Below are 19563 nucleotides of genomic sequence, written 5' to 3'. Positions count from 1 at the left end.
TACACACATACATTCCTAAACCTCCCTTTCATAAGTGTCTTAAGGGCCATTTTCTGTCATGATCTCTCTTTACATTACTGAGTTATAAATTATAAATTCTAGAGTTTGGAGACTTGACAGGATAATCTGGGTGTTTTTAAATTGAGTATGGAAAAATTTGTCTGGAAATCTGGAAAACGTTAACTGAGTTCTAACAGTACTCTTCTCATCTATATATGATAAGAGATGCATTATCTTACTTCGTAACAATCCACACAGAGTGCTAAGAGCTGAGTGCTCTGTAATTATTTGGTGTCATTCTTAGTCATTATCAAGAAAACATAAAAAATAACAAACATATCTGTATGGCTTTCATATGAAATAGAGTGATTTCTTTTTTTAAATAGACTTTTTTTTTAGAGCAGTTTTAGGTCCACAGCAAAGTTGCACAGAAGGTACAGAGAATTCTCATCTGCTCCCTGCCCCCACACATGCGCTGCCTCTCCCGTTAGCGACATGCCTCACCAGAGTGGAACATTTATTACTATGATGACGCTACACTGACGCATCATTATCACCCAATTGAGTAACGTCTTAAAATCACATGTTATGTAATAACTATTGGTATCTACCATGTACTAAGCATTTCTGTGTTCCAGGCACCGTGCCATGTGCTCTGCAGCAGTTTACTTCTTAACTGTTATTATCCTCATTGAGGCCCAGAGAAGTTGGCCAGCATACCTCAACCAGGAAGCAGTGGAGCCAGGATGGAACACTGGCAGGCTGGCTCCAGAGCCCAGGACCTTAACCGTTACCGTCACGCTTGTGTTGCTTCTCCGTACGAGAGTTATTGTATGTAGAATACTCAGTGGAGTCTTTAAGCGGTAATTGCACTGCAGTAAAGTTTTGAAGTTTCGTTAAGTAAAAGCATTTGGTAAGTAGAGAGACCATATTTTCTATAGTTGAATTTTGATATATTTGAAAGCCTGTCGTCACAATGATGACAGCTTTCTTCCCCTGCAGCTTTTTGCTGCATGTATCTTGGGTTTACTTTAGTTTAGGAACTAAGGGGAAGAAAGAAATGAGGGTAAAGAGCCGATGGCCCATAAGCTTCACTTGAGTGATGAAGCTTTCTGATTTATGACCTCTCTCTTCATCAGCGGTAAAGCGCCTTTGATGAATTCTGGAGGTGTGACATGTAGCCGGTGTCCGTCTTTGGGTACCGCGGGCAAAGGGAAGCCGAGGCCCACATCTGCACAGCCAGGCGGGAGACATACGGAACACACGTGCCCTGGCCTGACACACAAATCGTAAACTCCAGCTTTAGATCTGCCACTCTGCTTGATATATGGGACTGAGAGGCGTGCGGGTCATTGGTGATCTTAGCTTGAGCTGTTTTGGTGGCACAATGAAGGAGAAAACCAGAATGGAACGGGCGAAGCATGAGTGGGAGGTGAGGAAATAGCGAGCACAGACAACTGTTTTCCAAAGTTTGGCTGTGGCGTGAAGGAGAGGCAGGAGACGTGGATCCTGGGAGGGTTTTTCTCCTTATTATTTTAAAGTAGAAAAAACTCGAACGGGTTTAAATGTCCTTGGGAAGAAGCCAGTGAAGGGAGTATGCTCATAAATCTTAGTTGTATATTAATGTGCAAAAAAAAAAGTCAGCATTTACACATCCATATGATAAAGTGAACTGCTTTGTCCTCCATATGATGTTGTTGTTATTCTAATTTTGACGTGTTCAAAATAACTGTTCTCACCACTAGGAAGAACCTAAGTGCAAAATTTGAAAAATATGAAAACCATCTCTAAATTGTCATAGCAAATAAAGTAAGGCTTCCTGGTGAAATACAAAATAAACCCTTTAATTTTGGCAAATTCTGGTGTTTGGATGAGACATTTTGTTTGCACGTGGTGCAGATTAATGTTTTGAGAAACACCAGGACTCAGGACCCTGACAGATTAGTTTTTGTTGAAAAGCTTTATGATGATTCTTCAGGAAGCGGTCACCTGCCTAGAAGCAGCATCTAAAAGTTGGATTTTGATTACTGAAAATTGTTTGTTTATTGGATTAGCAGAAAATTCACTGAGAGCTGAGTTGGAAACTTTGCTTCTTGATTTGTTCTGTGATGCTGGGTTGATAATTTAGCTTCTTTGAGCCTCAGTTTCCTGAAATGCTAAAGGTGATAATACCTTTGTCCCAGGATTATTGTGAAGGTTAAGTGACCCAGTGTAGTAAAGTCTGGTGCCTAACAGATAACCTGTTAAAATTTAGAGGCTCTTGGGGCGCCTGGGTGGCGCAGTCAGTTAAGCGTCCGACTTCAGCCAGGTCATGATCTCGCGGTCCGTGAGTTCGAGCCCCGCGTCGGGCTCTGGGCTGATGGCTCAGAGCCTGGAGCCTGTTTCCGATTCTGTGTCTCCCTCTCTCTCTGCCCCTCGCCCGTTCATGCTCTGTCTCTCTCTGTCCCAAAAATAAATAAACGTTGAAAAAAAAATTTAGAGGCTCTGGTGTTAACCATATTTAAAGAAGAAACTGAATGCTTGCTCTTTTCTGCCTCCCGTATTAGTTGGTTTGTGGACGTTTTTCTGGTCTCTGACATTTCGATGCCGGTGAAGCAAGCCGTTGGATGAATTTAGAGCTCTGTCCTGTACGTGTAAATCTCAGGGGAGAGTCTGTAAGCAGTGCTGGGGAAAACAGTAGGACTATTCTTTATGGAAAAGAGCAGACTTGTGAAAATGTGTACTTAATCCGCAAGTACATGGAGTTTCCTATATAAATAGCTCAGAACTGTATTTAGTCCTCACCAATTTCACCAGGCTTAGGGGGCCTGCCAGGAAAATACTTGACTTTCCTCCCAGCAAGGTTATCTTAGAAAACCTTGACTCATTCCTGGAGTCTTCCTAAAGGAGCTTCTTTCAGTTTACTGTCTTGGTTGTAAATAAGTCTTTTGCTGCTTTTTTTTTTTATTAAAGGTATTTTGTTAAGTTTTATAGATTTGTGGGGAGAACAGCCTTCTTGTGCCATTAAATTCTTAAATTTTTCCTCAGTCCCAGGGAGCGGTTAGTGCATATTTTGCTCTTTATATGGTCCTTTTGTCTGTTGACTAAACAAGGGTGACATTCATTTAGAAGATATTTATTTGGGTGTCACATTTGGTGTCATGATGCAGGGGAAACAAACAAGGACCCTCTTCTCATGGAGTTTGCAGTTAATGGGGAAGAAGTGCATTATTCAAATGCTCACATCCTCTGAATCAACGTTAAAAAAAAAAAAAAAAAGTTAACCTAAAAAGTCCTATGAAGGAGAGAAACCTGGTCCTGCAGGGGAGTGAGCAAAGTTGTGAGGGAAAATTTCCCTGAGGAAGTCTTGAGATTTGAATGATAAATAAGAATTAAGTGGGTGGGCGGGGCACACCTGCCTGGCTCATTCAGTAGAGTGACTCTTGATCTTGGGAATGTGAGTTTGAGCCCCATGTTGGGTGTGGAGATTCCTTAAAGATAAAAGCTTAAAAAAAATTAAATAGGTTAGGGTGACAGGTGTTTTGGCAGGATGTGGGAATAGTATGTACAAAGGTCCTGTGGCAGGGAGGAGTACAACTGTTAAACTAAAAAGTCGATCGACAGTTATCTCAAAATAGAAAAAAATGTGATCACTTAATTAAAAAAAGAGAGAGAGAGAAACTGAAAGAGGCCCCTGTGTGGTGGGAGCATGGTAAATGAAAGGGGAGAGTGTTTGAGAATAAGGTGGGAGGGGTGGCCAGGGCCCTACCATGCAGGACCGCAAGGTTTTCATGGTGAGGAGTCTGATTTTCCAAGCAAAAGCAGTGAGACAACACTGAAGAGTAGTAAACGGGGGAGAAGGTGCCATGATGACCAGGTTTGTGTTTTGGAAAGATCACTTGGACTTGGACTGTTGTGTTCAGAACATTTTAGAGGAGGACCAGAGGGATTGCTCAGGGACAGTGAGGAGGCAGTTCCCGTCACCCGGGTGAGAGATGTTGGTTCCTGGCCTCAGTGGTGAGGACAGAAGCCATGCAAAGCGAGTGTATTCCCCACTTGTCCAGAAGGTGAATGAGAACATTGGATAAGGAAGAGGCTGGCTGTTAAGTTTCTGACTCACCTGACTGAATGGATGGTGGTGCCGTTCCATAAGGTGGGAGTGTGGGGGTAGGAGGTTGATCTGAGTTGGGACTTGATGTGTTGAGGCTCACCTGCCTTCGAGCATCCAGTTAGGTGGAGCAGGCAGCAGGTGGACATATGAGCCTGTTGTTCCTGAGACAGGCCTGGGCCGGAAGTCATGATTTGGGAGTCAGGAGAGCCTAGGTGGGAACCGAAGGCGTCGGTGAGAGTGAGGTGGCCTAGGGAGAGAGCGTACAGAGAACGAGAGCCAGAGGTCTGCCTGGGCCTCGGGAACCCCTGCCGGGCTGGGCAGAGGAGGCAGCCTGCAAAGGCCATAGAAAGGAGTTGAGGCAAGAAGCAGAGGGCAGATGAGAATGTGTGCCTAGGAAGATAGAAGCAGAGAACATTTCAAGGAGGGTGAGGTCGGTAAGGTCAAACGCCGCAGGGAGGTCGGGTTAGATGGAGAGTGGCAAAATGCCCATCAGATCAAGAAACATGTGGGTCATTGGTGACCTTAGTTTGGGCTGCTTTGGTGGTACGGTCGGTGAAGGTGAAAGCCAGACTGGAGTGGGCTGGGGCGTGGGTAGGAGGTGAGGAAATAGGCAGTGAGCATGGGCAGCTCTTTCCCCAAATTTGGCTCTGGTGTGAAGGGGAGGAGGGAGGTGTGGATCCCGGAAGGTTTTTTTGTCTTATCTTTTCTTTATTTAAAGGTTTAAACTTGGGAAGGATCCAGCTGAGTGAGAGGTTAAATAATGCAGGATAGAGAAAGGACAGTTTATTCATTCAACAAATATCGAGTGCCTCCTCTCTGCCTAGGAATTCCTAGGTGCTGGGAATTCAGCAGTGACCAGAAGAGACAAAAGTCTCAGTTATCATAGTTTATATTCTCCTGGGGAAGACAGAAAACAAATGAACTGATAAATAATATGTCAAGGGTGGGAAGTACTGTGAAGCAAGATGAGAAAAGTAAACCAGGGTGAAGTGGAAAAGTGAAGCAGGTGAGGAAATAGAGAATGACAAGGAGGGGCAGAGGTGGCAGTTTGGGTGGTGAGGGAAGGTGACATTGGAAGGGGGAACTGAAGGAAGTGAGGGAGTGAGCCCTGCGGATATCTGGGGGAGGGAGGGCATTCCAGGCAGCAGGAATAGCAATTGCAAAGTCCCTCAAACTGGAACGAGCTGGCTGGGGGTGGGGGCAGCGGAGTGTCTAGAAGGTGAGATCAGAGGGATGGCAGGGGGCCAGATCTTACAGAGGCTTGGAGGCCAAGGTCAAGATTTTGGATTTTACTCAGGGTGAGATGCGAAGCCAGTGGAAAGTTTTGAGCAAAGGAGCAGATGTAATCTGATTTCCATCGTAAGGGTTATGGATAATCTGTTTTGAGCAAATGTGATCTCATTTACATTTTAAGGGAATCCCTCTGGCTGCTGTGGGAGGAAAGGGTGGGAGCTGGAGCAGCGTGGATGGCAGTGGTGGTGGCCCAGCACCGTGAGAAGTAATCAGGTTCCAGGCAGAACGGAGAGCCTGCAGAGGCGGGTAGGGATGCGAGATTACGGAGGTGGAGGGATTGGACCCTGTCTTCTGGCAGGAAAGAGTGAAATTCTGGGTACAGAACCAGTTAGGTTCTCTAACGGGAAGCGGAGTCAGTCTCCTGGTGGCGGCTTCTAATCTCTGGATGAAATAGGAGGCCACTTCATGGGTCATGAGTAAAGAGGAGGACTGGTTGGTGGTTAGTTAGGAGGGGAGGTGGCGTGTTTGAGAAGAGCGGAGAAAGGAGCAGTAGTTTAGGGAAGGTAGAGGAGATGGGCTCACCCGGCATTATTTAGGGCTCCATGTATGGTTGGCGATTATGACTCTCTAGCCCTGCCAACTTGCCCCACTGTCGGAGGTCTGGTTGCTAGGTGGAGACAGGTCAGAAGGAGATGGTAGTATATACAATCTCAGTTTGGGATTTTGCCAGAAGTTAAAGACTAAAGGTCAGAGAGAGTCATGACTGTCGATCACCTACCGTTCTGATAGCAGTCCTGCTAATGGGACCCATCCTGGGAACTGAAGAAAGGGGAAGGCTAATGCTGGCCTTGTCAAGATCTGACAGGCCAAAGAAGGGCCCTGCTGGCCAGCTGGAAGGAAAGAAGACTGAGGGCATGGGTCAGGAAGGAGCTGGAAGTCCACCATTCCATATAGGGACAAGATTCAGAGTGTGACCAGCCTCACCAGGCTGGCTTGGAGTGGGGGAAGAGGGCCTTGGAGGAGAAGTTGCACGAGTTGGGGGCAGCCTTGGTTTGCATAGGAGGCAGGGGTGTGTGTGGCAGGTCAGATGTGTGGGGAGAGTTGAAGATTTGCAGGGACTTTCGGGGTCTCTGGGTGAGTTGACCAGTGATAGGATCATTGAGGTTGATGTGGGTCGTTTTTGGACTCAGCCTGGGAGTGGAGTGGAGGCTTGTGCCAAAGTCACTGATGAATGGGGGGCGGGGGGAGGGTGGTCCTGACCCTAGGGGTTGGTAGATGGCAGCCATGCCCAGAAAGGATTTCCTAGGAAGAGTGTGGTTTTTCAGCTGAAGCTGCCCCACCCCACTCAGGTCTTCCTCCTCTCCAGCCTGTTCATTTATGGCTGCTAATTGCCCGGTTGGCTGCTGGGAACGCCTGTTAAAATGTGGAGCAATAAACCAGAGCAGGTGTGTCCTACCATATGCTCCTCTTCCTCCTCCTGTGTCTCATCATTGAGGGCTTCTGGAGTATTGGCTCTGGAGCAGACAGCCTGGGTATGATGCAGTAGCACTTGGTGGCTGTGATGGTGGACAGGTGACTTCGGCCGTGTGCCCAGATTCCTCACCTGTGTAACAGCTACGGGATAAGAGTGCTCTTGGCTTCCTGGGTGTTGGTGAGGACCGAATCGGCACCTGCCCCTCATTTTCTTTTTTCCCTTGTCTCTGCTTGGTTCCACTGATAGCACTAGAGGTTTTGCGCGATTTCTGACTCCTCTTTTAAGAAAAAAGCAAGAGAACTGTCATTTGGTTGACCACCTGCTATAGGCCGGACCCTGCCTTAGCCATTAATCTGACAATACCTCTCTCATGGGCTTGTCAAGAGAATCACCTGCACCCAAAGGCCTGGTTACAGTCTGTGGGGCAGAGGGGGCTGCTTTTCTTCATCCCCATTTTTTAAAGTTGGCAGTCAAGAGTCAGAAAGGCCTACTAACCCAGCTGGCCTCGTTCAGCTAATAGATGTCCATGCGAGGACTTGAACCCAGTTCTTGCTGAATCTCAAACGAATTTCCTGTCTTCCACCACACCAGGCCGTGCCAAGCTATCTGTGAGGCCCCCTGCCACACACCTTTCCCCTGTTTCTTTTCCTGCCTCTGTTTAATGGGAAGAACATACCCTATTATCCAGATCTATCCAGAAGCCAACTGTTAGGGCAGGCCATATGAAACTGCTACGTTCGGCCGTTCCCAGCCTACAGAAGTGGCGCGTTCCTGTGGTTCTGATACTTCACCTTCCCCCATGGACTCCATCCTGGTCCAGGCCCCTGTTACTGCTCGCCTGGATTAGTAACAGTAGCCCCTTGATTGGAGTCCCTGCTTCTGTCCTGGCCACCCTCCTCTTTATACTCAAAACAGCCGCCAGATTGATCTGTCAGAACATAGGTAGGTCAGCTCAGGCTGCCTCCTCGCCCCCGCCCCCCCCCCCGCCCCGAGCTTTCCATCATCATCGGGACCCCAGCTGTGCCCAATGAAGAGGTTTTTTTCATAATTTTTCTTCTTTAAGAATGGTGTAGAGGGGTGCCTGGGTGGCGCAGTCAGTTAAGCGTCCGACTTCAGCCAGGTCACGATCTCGCAGTCCGTGAGTTCGAGCCCCGCGTCAGGCTCTGGGCTGATGGCTCGGAGCCTGGAGCCTGTTTCCGATTCTGTGTCTCCCTCTCTCTCTCTGCCCCTCGCCCGTTCATGCTCTGTCTCTCTCTGTCCCAAAAATAAATAAACGTTGAAAAAAAAAATTATAAAAAAAAAAAAAAAGAATGGTGTAGAGAGTGCAACAATGCCTGATTCTTGTGGGAATACTTAAGCATAAAGTGAGAAACTGAAGAAAATCTGCAAACATACGATTTGTGACCTTGGTGTCTTGGCCTTTGGCAATAGCTGTCACCAGTAGTGTCCTCTGTCCTGCTCACTGTGGAGGGCTGTGCTCTTCACTCACTGCCACAGGTCACTCTGGCCCATGTTCAGTTCTTTTGGAAAACCAGGGCGTACCGTCTTGGTGGCTCTGCCACAGCAGGCCAGGAAAGGAGATCGAGAGAGTCCAGAGCCGGGGTTCAGCCTCCCGAGGCCGGATGGGGCTCAGAGCGGTCCAAACACTGGTGCTTCGAACTACGGTCGCAGTAATCACAGTCTGCGTTAGTGATAGCAAAGCCAACATTTATATTCTGCATTTATAGCTTACAGGGAAATTCTGGGTGCTTATTTGGGAGTCACCCTCGTACCCAAGGGTTATGAACAAGGGCCTTAATTTTCTGGGTTCAAGTTCCAGCCCTACCGCTTACTAGCCTGTAATGTCTCTGAGTCTTGTGTTTTCATCTGTAAAATTTAGTGGAGTTGGGCCTTGAACCCTGGTCCTCAGGCTCCTTACATGCCTTTTGGCTGAGAAGCATTTTAGCTGGTGTAAAACTTGGATGTTTTGTCTTCATAGTGCTGGCCATAGTCCTTAAAAGCCACTTTTGTCCCCAGCAGTTGTTAACTTCTCTGCAGCCAGTGAAGTACCTTTTCCTCAATTTTTCCTGATCGGTAAAGCAAAGGTTGCAAACTAGTTTTTTTTGAGCATAATACTTTTAAAAATAATTGAGGTTGCTTTGGATTACAGTCAAACTTTCACTTAAAATCCGGGTTTTGACCTCTGGAAAAATCAAAACAGCTGGCACCTCTGGGCTCCACTGGGACTGAGGCCCTGTGGGATGTGGAGGGGTCCCCCCTTCCCCTGATGTCTTAAGCCCACCCGTGCCTCTCCTTGATGTCCACTGCCTGGCCTCCGTAGGCCTTTGAGTGTTGCACTTGAGTTTATTACCCTTGATGCGTCAGTGACTGAGTAGCTGGCATTCCTGGTGATTGCCTCATCCATTAGTGAGTGAGTTGGCACCAGTGATATTCCAAAACAGATTATTTTGGAGCTCAGAGGCCAGCCCAGACTCTAGTGAAGGCTTAATTGCTTCAGATATATTTAACATCTAGATGCTAACAAGGTAACCGCGAACAGAAGGAGACCTTACGTTTGAGTTTGAGGAGCGGTGTGCCTCTGGCATGTCACACGGTGACACCAAGGACCAAGAAAGCCTTGACGTTATGGGTACAGATTTCTGCCAGCTGAAAGCCTGGCTACCAGTGTCCTGGGCTGGATGGGTCTCCTGAGCCACTCCCACAGCCCGGAGGCCTCCACTAGAGAAAGCCACAGCTACGTCCTTAGTGGATTCTTGTGCCAAAAGGGAATGCCACAGAGCTCTCTGTAACAGACCCTGTGTGTCACAGCCCCGATGGTCCATGAGCAAAATGCTTGCTAACGATCATCTGGGTGTTTCTCCCCCGTTGTCTGATGTGTGCAGTAAGAAGACATTGGAAGATTGCTTCAGGGTTAGAAATTGCCACCTCTAGTGAATCTGGTTGTTGAGTTTTCACTTCCTAGTTCAGTCTAGGATAATAGTTGTCCAAGAAAAAGAAATCTGTAATTTCCAGAGCTGTGTTGCTGGGATAACTAATGCTGTATCCAGACCACTGGTTCTCAACAGACTGCATAAAGAAGACTGCTCTTGGAGATTATCTGAGTACACAGCAGGCTTACTTCAGTGGCCTGGTTTGATAATATGTTGAGCCTGTGAAGCCTAATGTGCAGGAATACTTTTGACCAAGAGAATGGGGGAGAATTCTCTCCATATTTAGATGGGGTGTTCTGTTGCCTCAAGGGCACAAAACCTTGTTCTCCTGGAAATAAGACTATCCGAGATTGTGATTTGTGAATAATGACGCTTTATTTCTGGAACCCTGTGAGGTTGTATAACCTCCATGGTAAAGATTTTTTATAAATTCATAAAAATTTTTATATACCTTGGCACAACAATATGAGTGTACTTAATACACTGAACTGTGTATTTTAAAATGGTTAAGATGGTAAGTTTTGTGTTTGCCACAATTAAAAAAAACTTCTATGTAAAAATAACAAAGTATATATGCTTATAGAAAATGTGAAAAAAATAAAAAATAGTCATTCTATTAACACAGCTTTCTGTTATATTTGCTGCCAATCTCCTATACATATTTTTGCACAGTTGAAATGTTGATAGTATTACCATATTATTGTGGTAGCTATCCTTAACGTGCATTTTGCACAACAGGGAAATAGCTAGAACATTGCACTATGGGCCGGAATGCTTGGATTCCAATTCTAGTTCCCCAGTTCCTGATATCTAACAGGGGGCAAGTCACCTAACCTTTCTGTGCCTTGGTTTCTCATCGAAATCAGTGATTCTCACCTGGGCAGTTTTGCCCCAGGGGACAGTTGGCAACGTCTGGAGACATTTTTGGTTTTGCAGACTGCAGAGGGCTGCTACTGGTATCCCACTGGTAGAAGCCAGGGATACTGCCGAACGTTCTGCAGTGCGTAGGACAGCCCCATAATGGATTAGCTTCTCCCAGATGTCAGTAGTGTCTTGGTTGAGAAGGCGTGCTGTAGATAAGATGGAGATAAATACTACCTGCCTTATAGGGTTGTTTTGAGAGTTAAGTAAATTAAAAGTATGTAAAGTACTTAGAGCAATGCCTAGCACAACATGGCTGCTGTGCACGTGTTAGCTATTGTTATTGTTACCGTAATCACTTTTTATTACTTCATATCAGCATTTCATTCTTAAAATTCTGATAAACATTCTTTTTAATATTTTCCAAATCTTTCAGTAAAGTTTTCTTTTACATAATTATTGCATTCTCTTAACGTGCCCTTCTTTTTTCCCCACAGATGAAATTAAAGCAGAAATAGAAAAGCAGAGGTAAGCTCTTCTCCTGGCTGAAATGCAGTATTAAGGGAGTAGGTAGTGGCCACAGGAACCCCTCTCTGTGCGTGTTTGAACAGATGCTAGGTTAGCAGGTTACCGACTCGGTAACTGCATATTTGCAGGAAAGGGTAAGGAAGATCAGGTTAATGCTGCTGTCCCTTTTCTTGACAGACGAGGCAAAGCCCTTGCTTGCCCTCTATGTCCGGCTTCTTTAGGCAGGAGGACAGCTTGTCCCGGAAGTGGCTGTGCCTCGTCTCCATGGTCAAGAAGCCAGTTCGTCGCATTTCAAAACTACAGCCCCGACGTAGCTGATGCCGGGATTCAGTCCAGGACGCTGTCGACATAGCCTACCAGTCAGAGACCTTGCTCTCTGCATGTGGCCCTATGGTCTTTTGTCCTAATGCATGTGTTTTGGTTTTCAGTTGTCTGGCCCCACAGAGGCAGTTTGCAGGCACTTCCAGTCAAGCGATTACAAGTGGGATGGGCAGTTAGAGTGAGGTGTAGAAAAGCAGACTTTTTTCCATTTCCCCTCTCCGCCCTCTCCTTCTTCCCTAGGCGTGGCGCTGCTGCACCCCCGAAGGCAAACTTCATCGAAGCCGACAAGTATTTCCTTCCGTTTGAGCTAGCTTGCCAGTCCAAGTCCCCCCGGGTGGTCAGCACATCCCTCGACTGCTTGCAGGTACCACGTTTAAACTTGATGGTGTCAGGAGGGTTGTCTCCAAGCCACAGGGGGGTCCTTTCACAGGGCAGTGAGGAAAGGAGCCATCCAGTGTATTCTTTATGGAGGTCTCATGAGGGAGGGAAAAGTAAGAGGTCTCATCTAACCTCAGCTAAAGAAGAATGTGTTTCCCTAGAAACGTTGTGTTGTACTCTCTTATGTGTGGTTTTCTAACTGAAACCTTTAGGATTCGTTGGAAGAGTTGGTATACGTGGGCACGTGGTATTTTTATGCCACCTCTTTCTTGATGGCATTAAAATTCATAATATCCAGTAGAGAAATACAAGCAATATTCATCATTTGTGGTAATATTCCATAAAGTCCCTGTGAATCCTGAATAAGCAAATGCTGAACCATGGTTCCCACAGGAAATACAGAGTAAGGTTCCTGTGAGCCTCTGGCCTCAACATGTTCATCAACTGATTAATACATAAATCAGTACATAAGTTTGTTCTTGGTGTGTTTCTGTTTAAAGACACCTTATTTAATAGATGTTACTGATTCATTATCATCAAACTCACGGTCAAAGCACTATAACACATGCCTGAACAAAGCTTATCTCAACGTGTAATTTCTCCATAAGGCACATCATTGCGTTCTCGCTCTTAGGAACGATAGACGGCACTTCAGCAATGTGTTTGGGGCCATCTTTTTTTTTTTTTTTAATTTATTTATTTTTTTTATTTTTTAGGTTTATTTATTTTAGAGGCAGAGAGAGACAGAGCATGAGTGGGGGGGGGGGGGGGGGGGCAGAGAGAGAGGGAGACACAGAATCCGAAGCAGGCTCCAGGCTCTGAGCTGTCAGCACAGAGCCCGACGCGGGGCTCGAACTCACGAGCTGTGAGATCATGACCTGAGCCGAAGTTGGTCACTCAACTGACTGAGCCACCCAGGCGCCCCTTGGGGGCCATCTTAAACGTCAAAAAAATCGGGACACCTGGGTGGCTCAGTCGGTTGGGCGTCCGACTTCAGCTTAGGTCATGATCTCTCCGTCTGTGAGTTCGAGCCCTGCCTCGGGCTCTGTGCTGTCGGCTCAGAGCCTGGAGCCTGCTTTGGATTCTGTGTCTCCCTCTCTCTCTGCCCCTCCCCCACTCATGCTCTGTCTCTATCAAAAAAAATGAATAAACGTTAAAAAAATTTTTTTAATGTCAAAAAAAAGCAACAAAATGAACCGAAATGTAAAAAACATGGCATTAAATAGGCCACAGAAAAAGACCCTGTTTATAGTAAAAGAGCTGAAACGAGAAGACAGAGTGTCTCTGTGTTTGACCTCGGCTGGGAATGTGTGCATCGGGTGATTCAGTTTTCTCCTCGCTTTGCATGTGTCCACAGATGACTATAAAAGTACCACAAGTATTGATTTGGGGCTTACAAATAAATTTTAGTGAGTGGGTACATTTGCAAACACAGGATCTGGGAATGATGAGGATCGACTGTATTAGAGCCACAGTGACCTTGTTATAAATTACCTTTGCTTAATGAAGAAGCAGGAACAGAGAAGTTAAGGTAACTTGTCCGATAATACGTAGCATGAAAGAAACAGGACTACAACTACGGTTTCTTAATTCTTCCTGGTCCAGCATTCTTGTATTTTTTCTTAAGATCTACTCTTGAGGTTTGTGGTTACCTCACTTTGATTCTTAACCCCAGCAAGCAACCAGCATCAATGAAAAAAGCTTGATAAATTAAAAAATGATGGTCAGAAGCCCACAGTTTACCAGGACTTTCTAGAGCAGGGATAGTGAACAGATTCTGTAATTGCCCAGAAGCTGTGTTGAAAAGCTATCTGAAGCTTCATCTGGATTTCTTGAGAAAGGACTGTGATCGATTGGTTCTGTCTGCTGGGGCACAGGACTGCCAAGTGGCAGTGGGGCATGCCACGTTTTTGGCATCGGTGGTCTAATATTTACTCTATCAGTCTCGCTTCTTTGATATGTCTGTGCTTGAAAGTTGGTGAAAGTTTCTTCATGGAAGCAGTTCTTCCAAATGAAAAGCCATTTTTCTCGTTCAACCAGATTCTGTACAGATTGTCCTATGTGAAACATACTGTGAGCCCAGAATTCTTAAATGGCAGACCCAAGTCCTGCTTCTATCCTGAAATATTTGTGGCTGTGAAATTTTCTGAGGAAATTTGGCATAAGTTTAACTTTAGTTGTTTCCTTCTCATGTTACGGTTTAGTTCTGAAGCTGGTGCTGAGAGTTCACATGACTGATGTGTAAAGAATGGTGTCTAACGCGTGTTGAGGTCTCAGCCAGTGCTGGGCCTTGTGCAGAGTGCTGCATCAACTCTGTCCACAGCATCGTGTCTGATCGTCCCAGCACTCCTCTGGTCACTTAACTCTCATCCTCATTTCAGAATGGAGGAAACGGAGGCTTAAAGAATAAAGTGACCACCCTACGGAGCTCCTGTGCCCAGAAAGTGGTGGGATTGAGTGGGCGTCTAGGACTCTCCCCACCCTGTCTGAATTCTTAACCAGGGGTCCTTAAGCTGCAACTGTGAGCTAAATCTGGCCTGCTACCTGCTTTTGTAAATAAAATTTTATTGGAACACGGCTGCCTGAATCCACTCAGGCTGCTCTAACAGAACACCACGGACTGGGTGGCTTAAGATGGAGGCACTTACTTCCCTCAGTTCTGGAGGCTGGGCAGTGCAAGATCAGGGTGCCAGCTGATTCAGTTCCTGGTAGGAGCCCTCTTCCTGGTTTGTAGACAGCCGAGTTCTCACAAGACAGAGCACATTAGATCTCTGGTCTCTTCTTATAGGGCACTAATCCCACGAAGGACCCCACCTTCCTGATCTTACCTAAACCTAATCACCTCCCAGAGGCTCTTCCTCCTGATACCATCTCACTGGGGGTAGGGCTTCAACATAGGAACAGGGGATCACAAACATTTAGTCCACAGCAGCAACTGTACCCATTGTTAATGTATTACCTCTGGCTGCTTGCCCACTACTATGGCTGAGTTGAGTTGTTGGAACAGATCACATGACTTGCAAAGCCTAGAAATTTGGTTCTTTACAGAAAAAGGTTGCTGACCACCCCTCTTAACTATTACCCTGTGATTTGGCATCTTTGATTAAAAATATGCTGTTTGTGATTTATGTTCTATATTTTCCTAGAAATAGTCTGTTTGTAGAACTCTGGAACGGAAACACTGACATCCTGCTCTACTTTAGGCCACAGTCCTGGCTCGAGTTGTAGATTTAAGAGTGTCTTGAGACCTATGACATACGGTTAGCTCTTCTTCTACTCCCCACCCCACCGCCCCCCTGCAGAATGAAAGTTCTCTGTGATTTAATAGGTACATTTGAATTTCTTTGGTTTGTATACAACATGCAAAATATGTTGTCCTTTTTATGACATTAGAAAGTGACCCAGTGCCCTCTGGAATACGAAATGAAATGCATTTCCTCTTGGAGGTTGCCCTTGCAAAGCCTGTTTGACTGGCTTTTCTCAGTGTGGGAGAGGTAACTTCTGACTTGGAAATGGAAGGTCAGTGTCCAGGGGTAAAAGTTGGTTTAGGCAGAATTGAAGACTGCTGCAGACATATCCACATTCTGCTCTGGGCATTTAAAGGCATCCTTCTTAGGGGCGCCTGGGTGGCTCAGTTGGTTAAGCAGCCGACTTTGGCTCAGGTCATGATCTTGCAGTTCGTTGGTTCGAGCCCCATTGGTCTCTGTGCTGACAGCCTGGAGCCTGCTTCGGATTCTGTGTCTCCCTCTCTCTCTGCCCCTCCCCTACACCTGCGCGTTTTCTTTCTCTCTCTCTCTCTCTCTCTTTCTCAAAATTAAATAAACATTAAAATTTTTAAAGATAAATAAAGGCATGGGGCACCTGGGTGGTTCAGTCGGTTAAGCGTCCGACTTCGGCCCAGGTCATGATCTCACGTCCGTGAGTTCGAGTCCCACGTCGGGCTCTGTGCTGACAGTGCAGAGCCTAGAGCCTGTTTCAGATTCTGTGTCTCCCTATCTCTCTCTGACCCTCCCGCATTCATGCTCTGTCTCTCTCTGTCTCAAAAATAAATAAACGTTAAATAAATAAATAAATAAATAAATAAAGGCATCCTTCTTTGAGCTTGGAGAGGTGATGGGGTAGCAGAGATGCTTCTGGGTTTGGTTTGTCCTGAGCACAGTTAGCTTAGAGTTCCCTCTCCCCACGGGGAGAAGCCTACAGAGTTCTCCTGGTGCTCACTTCTACCAAAGGTAAAGATCCTCTTTATTCCTTCCTTTCTGTACCTGGTCTGTCACACACTTCCCCCATGCCAGGGGAGGAGCATTAGGGTCTGTCTTGCCTAACTCAGTGATCTCCAGGGTACCCTGGACATATGTCAATAACCAGATTTTTTTGAGAATAACCTTTTAATACGTTCATATATCTTCAGTGGTAAGATTATGTACATGTACTACTTTCATTAAATTATTTATATTATAAAACAAAAATAGAACTTTTAAAAGGATAAGATAAGAAAAATATGAATAGAGTTCTTTCTATGTCCTAGTGAAGGCTGTAGGGAACCACTGGTCTCAGCTGTCTTGTTCATACCACAAACATTATCTTTTAGTTCTTATTTCTAGAAAACTTTGGATTTTTTAATGCATATCTTAAAATCCATTTGTAATTGGGGCTCCTGGGTGGCTCAGTTGTTAAGCACCCAACTTCAGCTCAGGTCATGATCCCACAGTTTGTGAGTTTGAGCCCTCCATCGGGCTCTGTGCTAACAGCTCAGAGCTTGGAGCCTGCTTCAGATTCTGTGTCTCCCTCTCTGTCTCTGCCCCTTCCCCCCACGTTCGTTCTCTCTCTCTCTCTCTCTCTCTCTCTCTCTCTCTCTCAAAAATAAATATTTTTAAAAATTTAAAAATAAAATCCATTCATAATTATCAAAGTTGTACATGATTACATTCTCTGTTAAATATTTTTTTTAGAACTTTAAAGATAAGACTGGGGGTGCATGGGTGGCTCAGTCAGTTAAGTGTCCAACTTCAATTCAGGTAATGATCTCAACGGTTTGTGAGTTCACGCCCCCCGTCGGGGTCCATGCTGATGGCTCCGAGCCTGGAGCCTGCTTTGGATTCTGTGTCTCCCTCTCTCTGTACCCCTCCCCCTCTCGAACTCTGTCTCTCTGAAAAATAAATAAATAAACACTTTAAAAAAAAAAAAAAAAGGTAAGACTGAAATCCCTTAGACTGCTAACCCCAAACCCAGTTGCCTGTGTAGGTCAAAATACTTTTTTTCCTCTCGTCTTTTTCATTGTTTTTTTCCTTACCTGTGGGTGGTAGAATTTTATCTTATGAATTCGACAAATTTCCCTAATTTATTTGCATCTTTAAAATGTTAGTTGGATACATGGAATTTCTTTCTCATTTTAATATTTAAAAAAAATTTTTTTAATGTTTATTTATTTTTGAGAGGGGGGAGGGAGGGGCAGAGAGAGGGAGACACAGAATCTAAAGCAGGCTCCAGGCTCTGAGCTGCCAGCACTGAGCCTGATGCAGGGCTCGAACTCACAAGCCGTGAGATCATGACCTGAGGCAAAGTTGGACGCTTAACCAACTGAGCCACCCAGGTGCCCCATTTTCTCATTTTAATACTGTTTTAGGTTGAACCACATGAAGTTGTCATTCTCATGGACTGAAAAATATCAGTAACTTCGTACGACCCCAACTTTGTATGACAACTTTTTGTCCATAAAGAAGGCAGATAAGTCAAGACTGAGAGCACAGACTTGGCTTACAGATGGCTTAGCATCTGAGACAAGACCTTTCCAGGGTCCGGGATCCTCAGACACAGAATAACAGTGGTGTCATCTGCCTCCGTAGGTGATGATGGGGACCAAATACAACTACTCAGTGTTTCCCAAACACAAATCAGTCATGTTTCTCCCACACAGCCTCTTCCATGTCTTCACTCCTCTATATCAAAAGTATTTAATACTTTTCTTTAAGATAATTTTTAAAAAATGTTTGTTATTGAAGTTGACCTATAATATTAGTTTCAGGTGTTCTGCAGCTTTTTACATTCAGCAGTGTTTTTAAGATCTGGCTGTATTGCTACCTGCAGATACAGGGCATTTCTTTTGACTGACGTATGATATGTGATACCACCATTTTATTTATCTCTTGTTCTGTTGAGGGGCATGGATAAATAGGGTGACAGTGAACATCCCTGTGCAGGCAGCCTCCTTAGACACAGGGGTGAGCGAGCCAGCTGCCCAGAGGCCTCCCTCCTCTTCCCTCTTCTCATCTCATTGCATTGACAAGGAATAAAGCAGGAATTTCTACCCTCCATCTCTGTCACCCTCCCAGAGTCCAAGCCACCAGCTTCTCCCTCCTGGACAGCTTCGGTAGCCTCCTCACTAGTCCCCTGCTTCTCCTCCTGTTGTCCTCCAGTCTGTCCTCCATGCAGGAACTGGGCAGCGGGGGGGGAGGCGGGGGGAGTCTTTAGAAATGTATCACATCATGTTAATCCTTTGCTTAAACCTGCCAGTAACTTTCCACCCCACTCACCGTGCAAAGCGCTTTCCTCAAGTGAGCTTGCCAAGCACGCTCGTGCTGCTGGACCTCTGCTATGTTTCCAGGTTTTTTCCTGTGCATTGACAAAAATTTACGCACGTGTGTATACACACACACACACACACACACACACACACACACACACACACACAGTTTGTATTTTCCAAAAATGAGATAGTCTTATGCATGATCACTGCAACTTGCTCTTTTTAAAGTGTCTGCAAATCAGACAGGGCCCTGGAGATCGCAGCCAGGACTTTTGGCTTTGGTCTGCCCCCACCCGGGAGAATATAAACTCCGTGAGAAGAAGGAGCATCTTACTCCCTGTTGTACCTCCAGTGCCGAGAACAATATCTGGCACAAGGAGTGAGAAGGCAGAACAGGAAGGTCACAGGAACTCTTTCTTCTGGCCCTGTGTCACTGCACAGACAAGGGAATAATGTCGTGCTTTAAAACCCTGTTCAGGGGCACCTGGGTGGCTCAGTCGGTTAGGCAGCTGACTTCGGCTCAGGTCATGATCTCGCGGTCCATGGGTTCAAGCCCCGCGTCGGGCTCTGTGCTGACCGCTCAGAGCCTGGAGCCTGTTTCAGATTCTGTGTCTCCCTCTCTCTCTGACCCTCCCCCGTTCATGCTCTGTCTCTCTCTGTCTCAAAAATAAACAAACATTAAAAAAAAAAAATTAAAAAAAAAAAAAAAAACTCTGTTCAGTTTGAAGGGGAATGTGCCCTCACAGGAGTCTGTAGAGAGACTACTTCTAGTCCTTTTCGTATTTGAATTAAATATCCAGTGGTTCCTTCACCTCAGTCCTGCTTTGGAGCATCAGTTCTGTGGGGCCTACTTGTTAACATCACATTTGAGGAGTTTATAACCATCACACTCATAACCCAGTGCTCCACATGGGCTTATGCATCCACTAGGAGTAAGGCATAAGCACCGTCAAGAACTGGAGGTCACTTACCAGGCAGCCCGTGCTGCCCTCTTCCGAAGCCTGCATGTGCATCAGCAGTGGGGGAAGGGGGGGTGAGGTAAAGGGCATCTTGACCTGTTTTTCAGAAACACATTTTAGCACGCCTCCCCTCCCCCGCAACTTCCCCACTCCCGCCCCCACCCCCTGCCCCTGTGTGGTGACCTCTGGGGTTGGACTTGACGAACAGAGGCTGTGCAGGCCTCTTCTGCTCAGTCAGTCATACGATCTGGCGGTATCATGTTCTA

The 19563-nt window shown here is 45.9% G+C and overlaps 1 protein-coding gene across 2 annotated transcripts in view; it reads left to right on the top strand.

The window, feature by feature from the left end:
• The window catches only part of ARFGEF2 (ADP ribosylation factor guanine nucleotide exchange factor 2), a 102665-nt gene that overhangs the window by 3509 nt on the left and 79593 nt on the right, over positions 1 to 19563 (top strand). For both annotated transcript variants that reach the window (XM_053199842.1, XM_015082668.3), the window contains exons 2-3: positions 11086 to 11116; positions 11678 to 11801. In XM_053199842.1, coding sequence (XP_053055817.1) covers positions 11086 to 11116; positions 11678 to 11801 — 155 coding nt within the window. The remainder of the gene's footprint in view (positions 1 to 11085; positions 11117 to 11677; positions 11802 to 19563) is intronic.

Source organism: Acinonyx jubatus, chromosome A3 (assembly GCF_027475565.1).
Source record: "Acinonyx jubatus isolate Ajub_Pintada_27869175 chromosome A3, VMU_Ajub_asm_v1.0, whole genome shotgun sequence".
Lineage (NCBI taxonomy): Eukaryota > Metazoa > Chordata > Mammalia > Carnivora > Felidae > Acinonyx > Acinonyx jubatus.
This window is presented reverse-complemented; position numbering and strand designations above follow the sequence as displayed.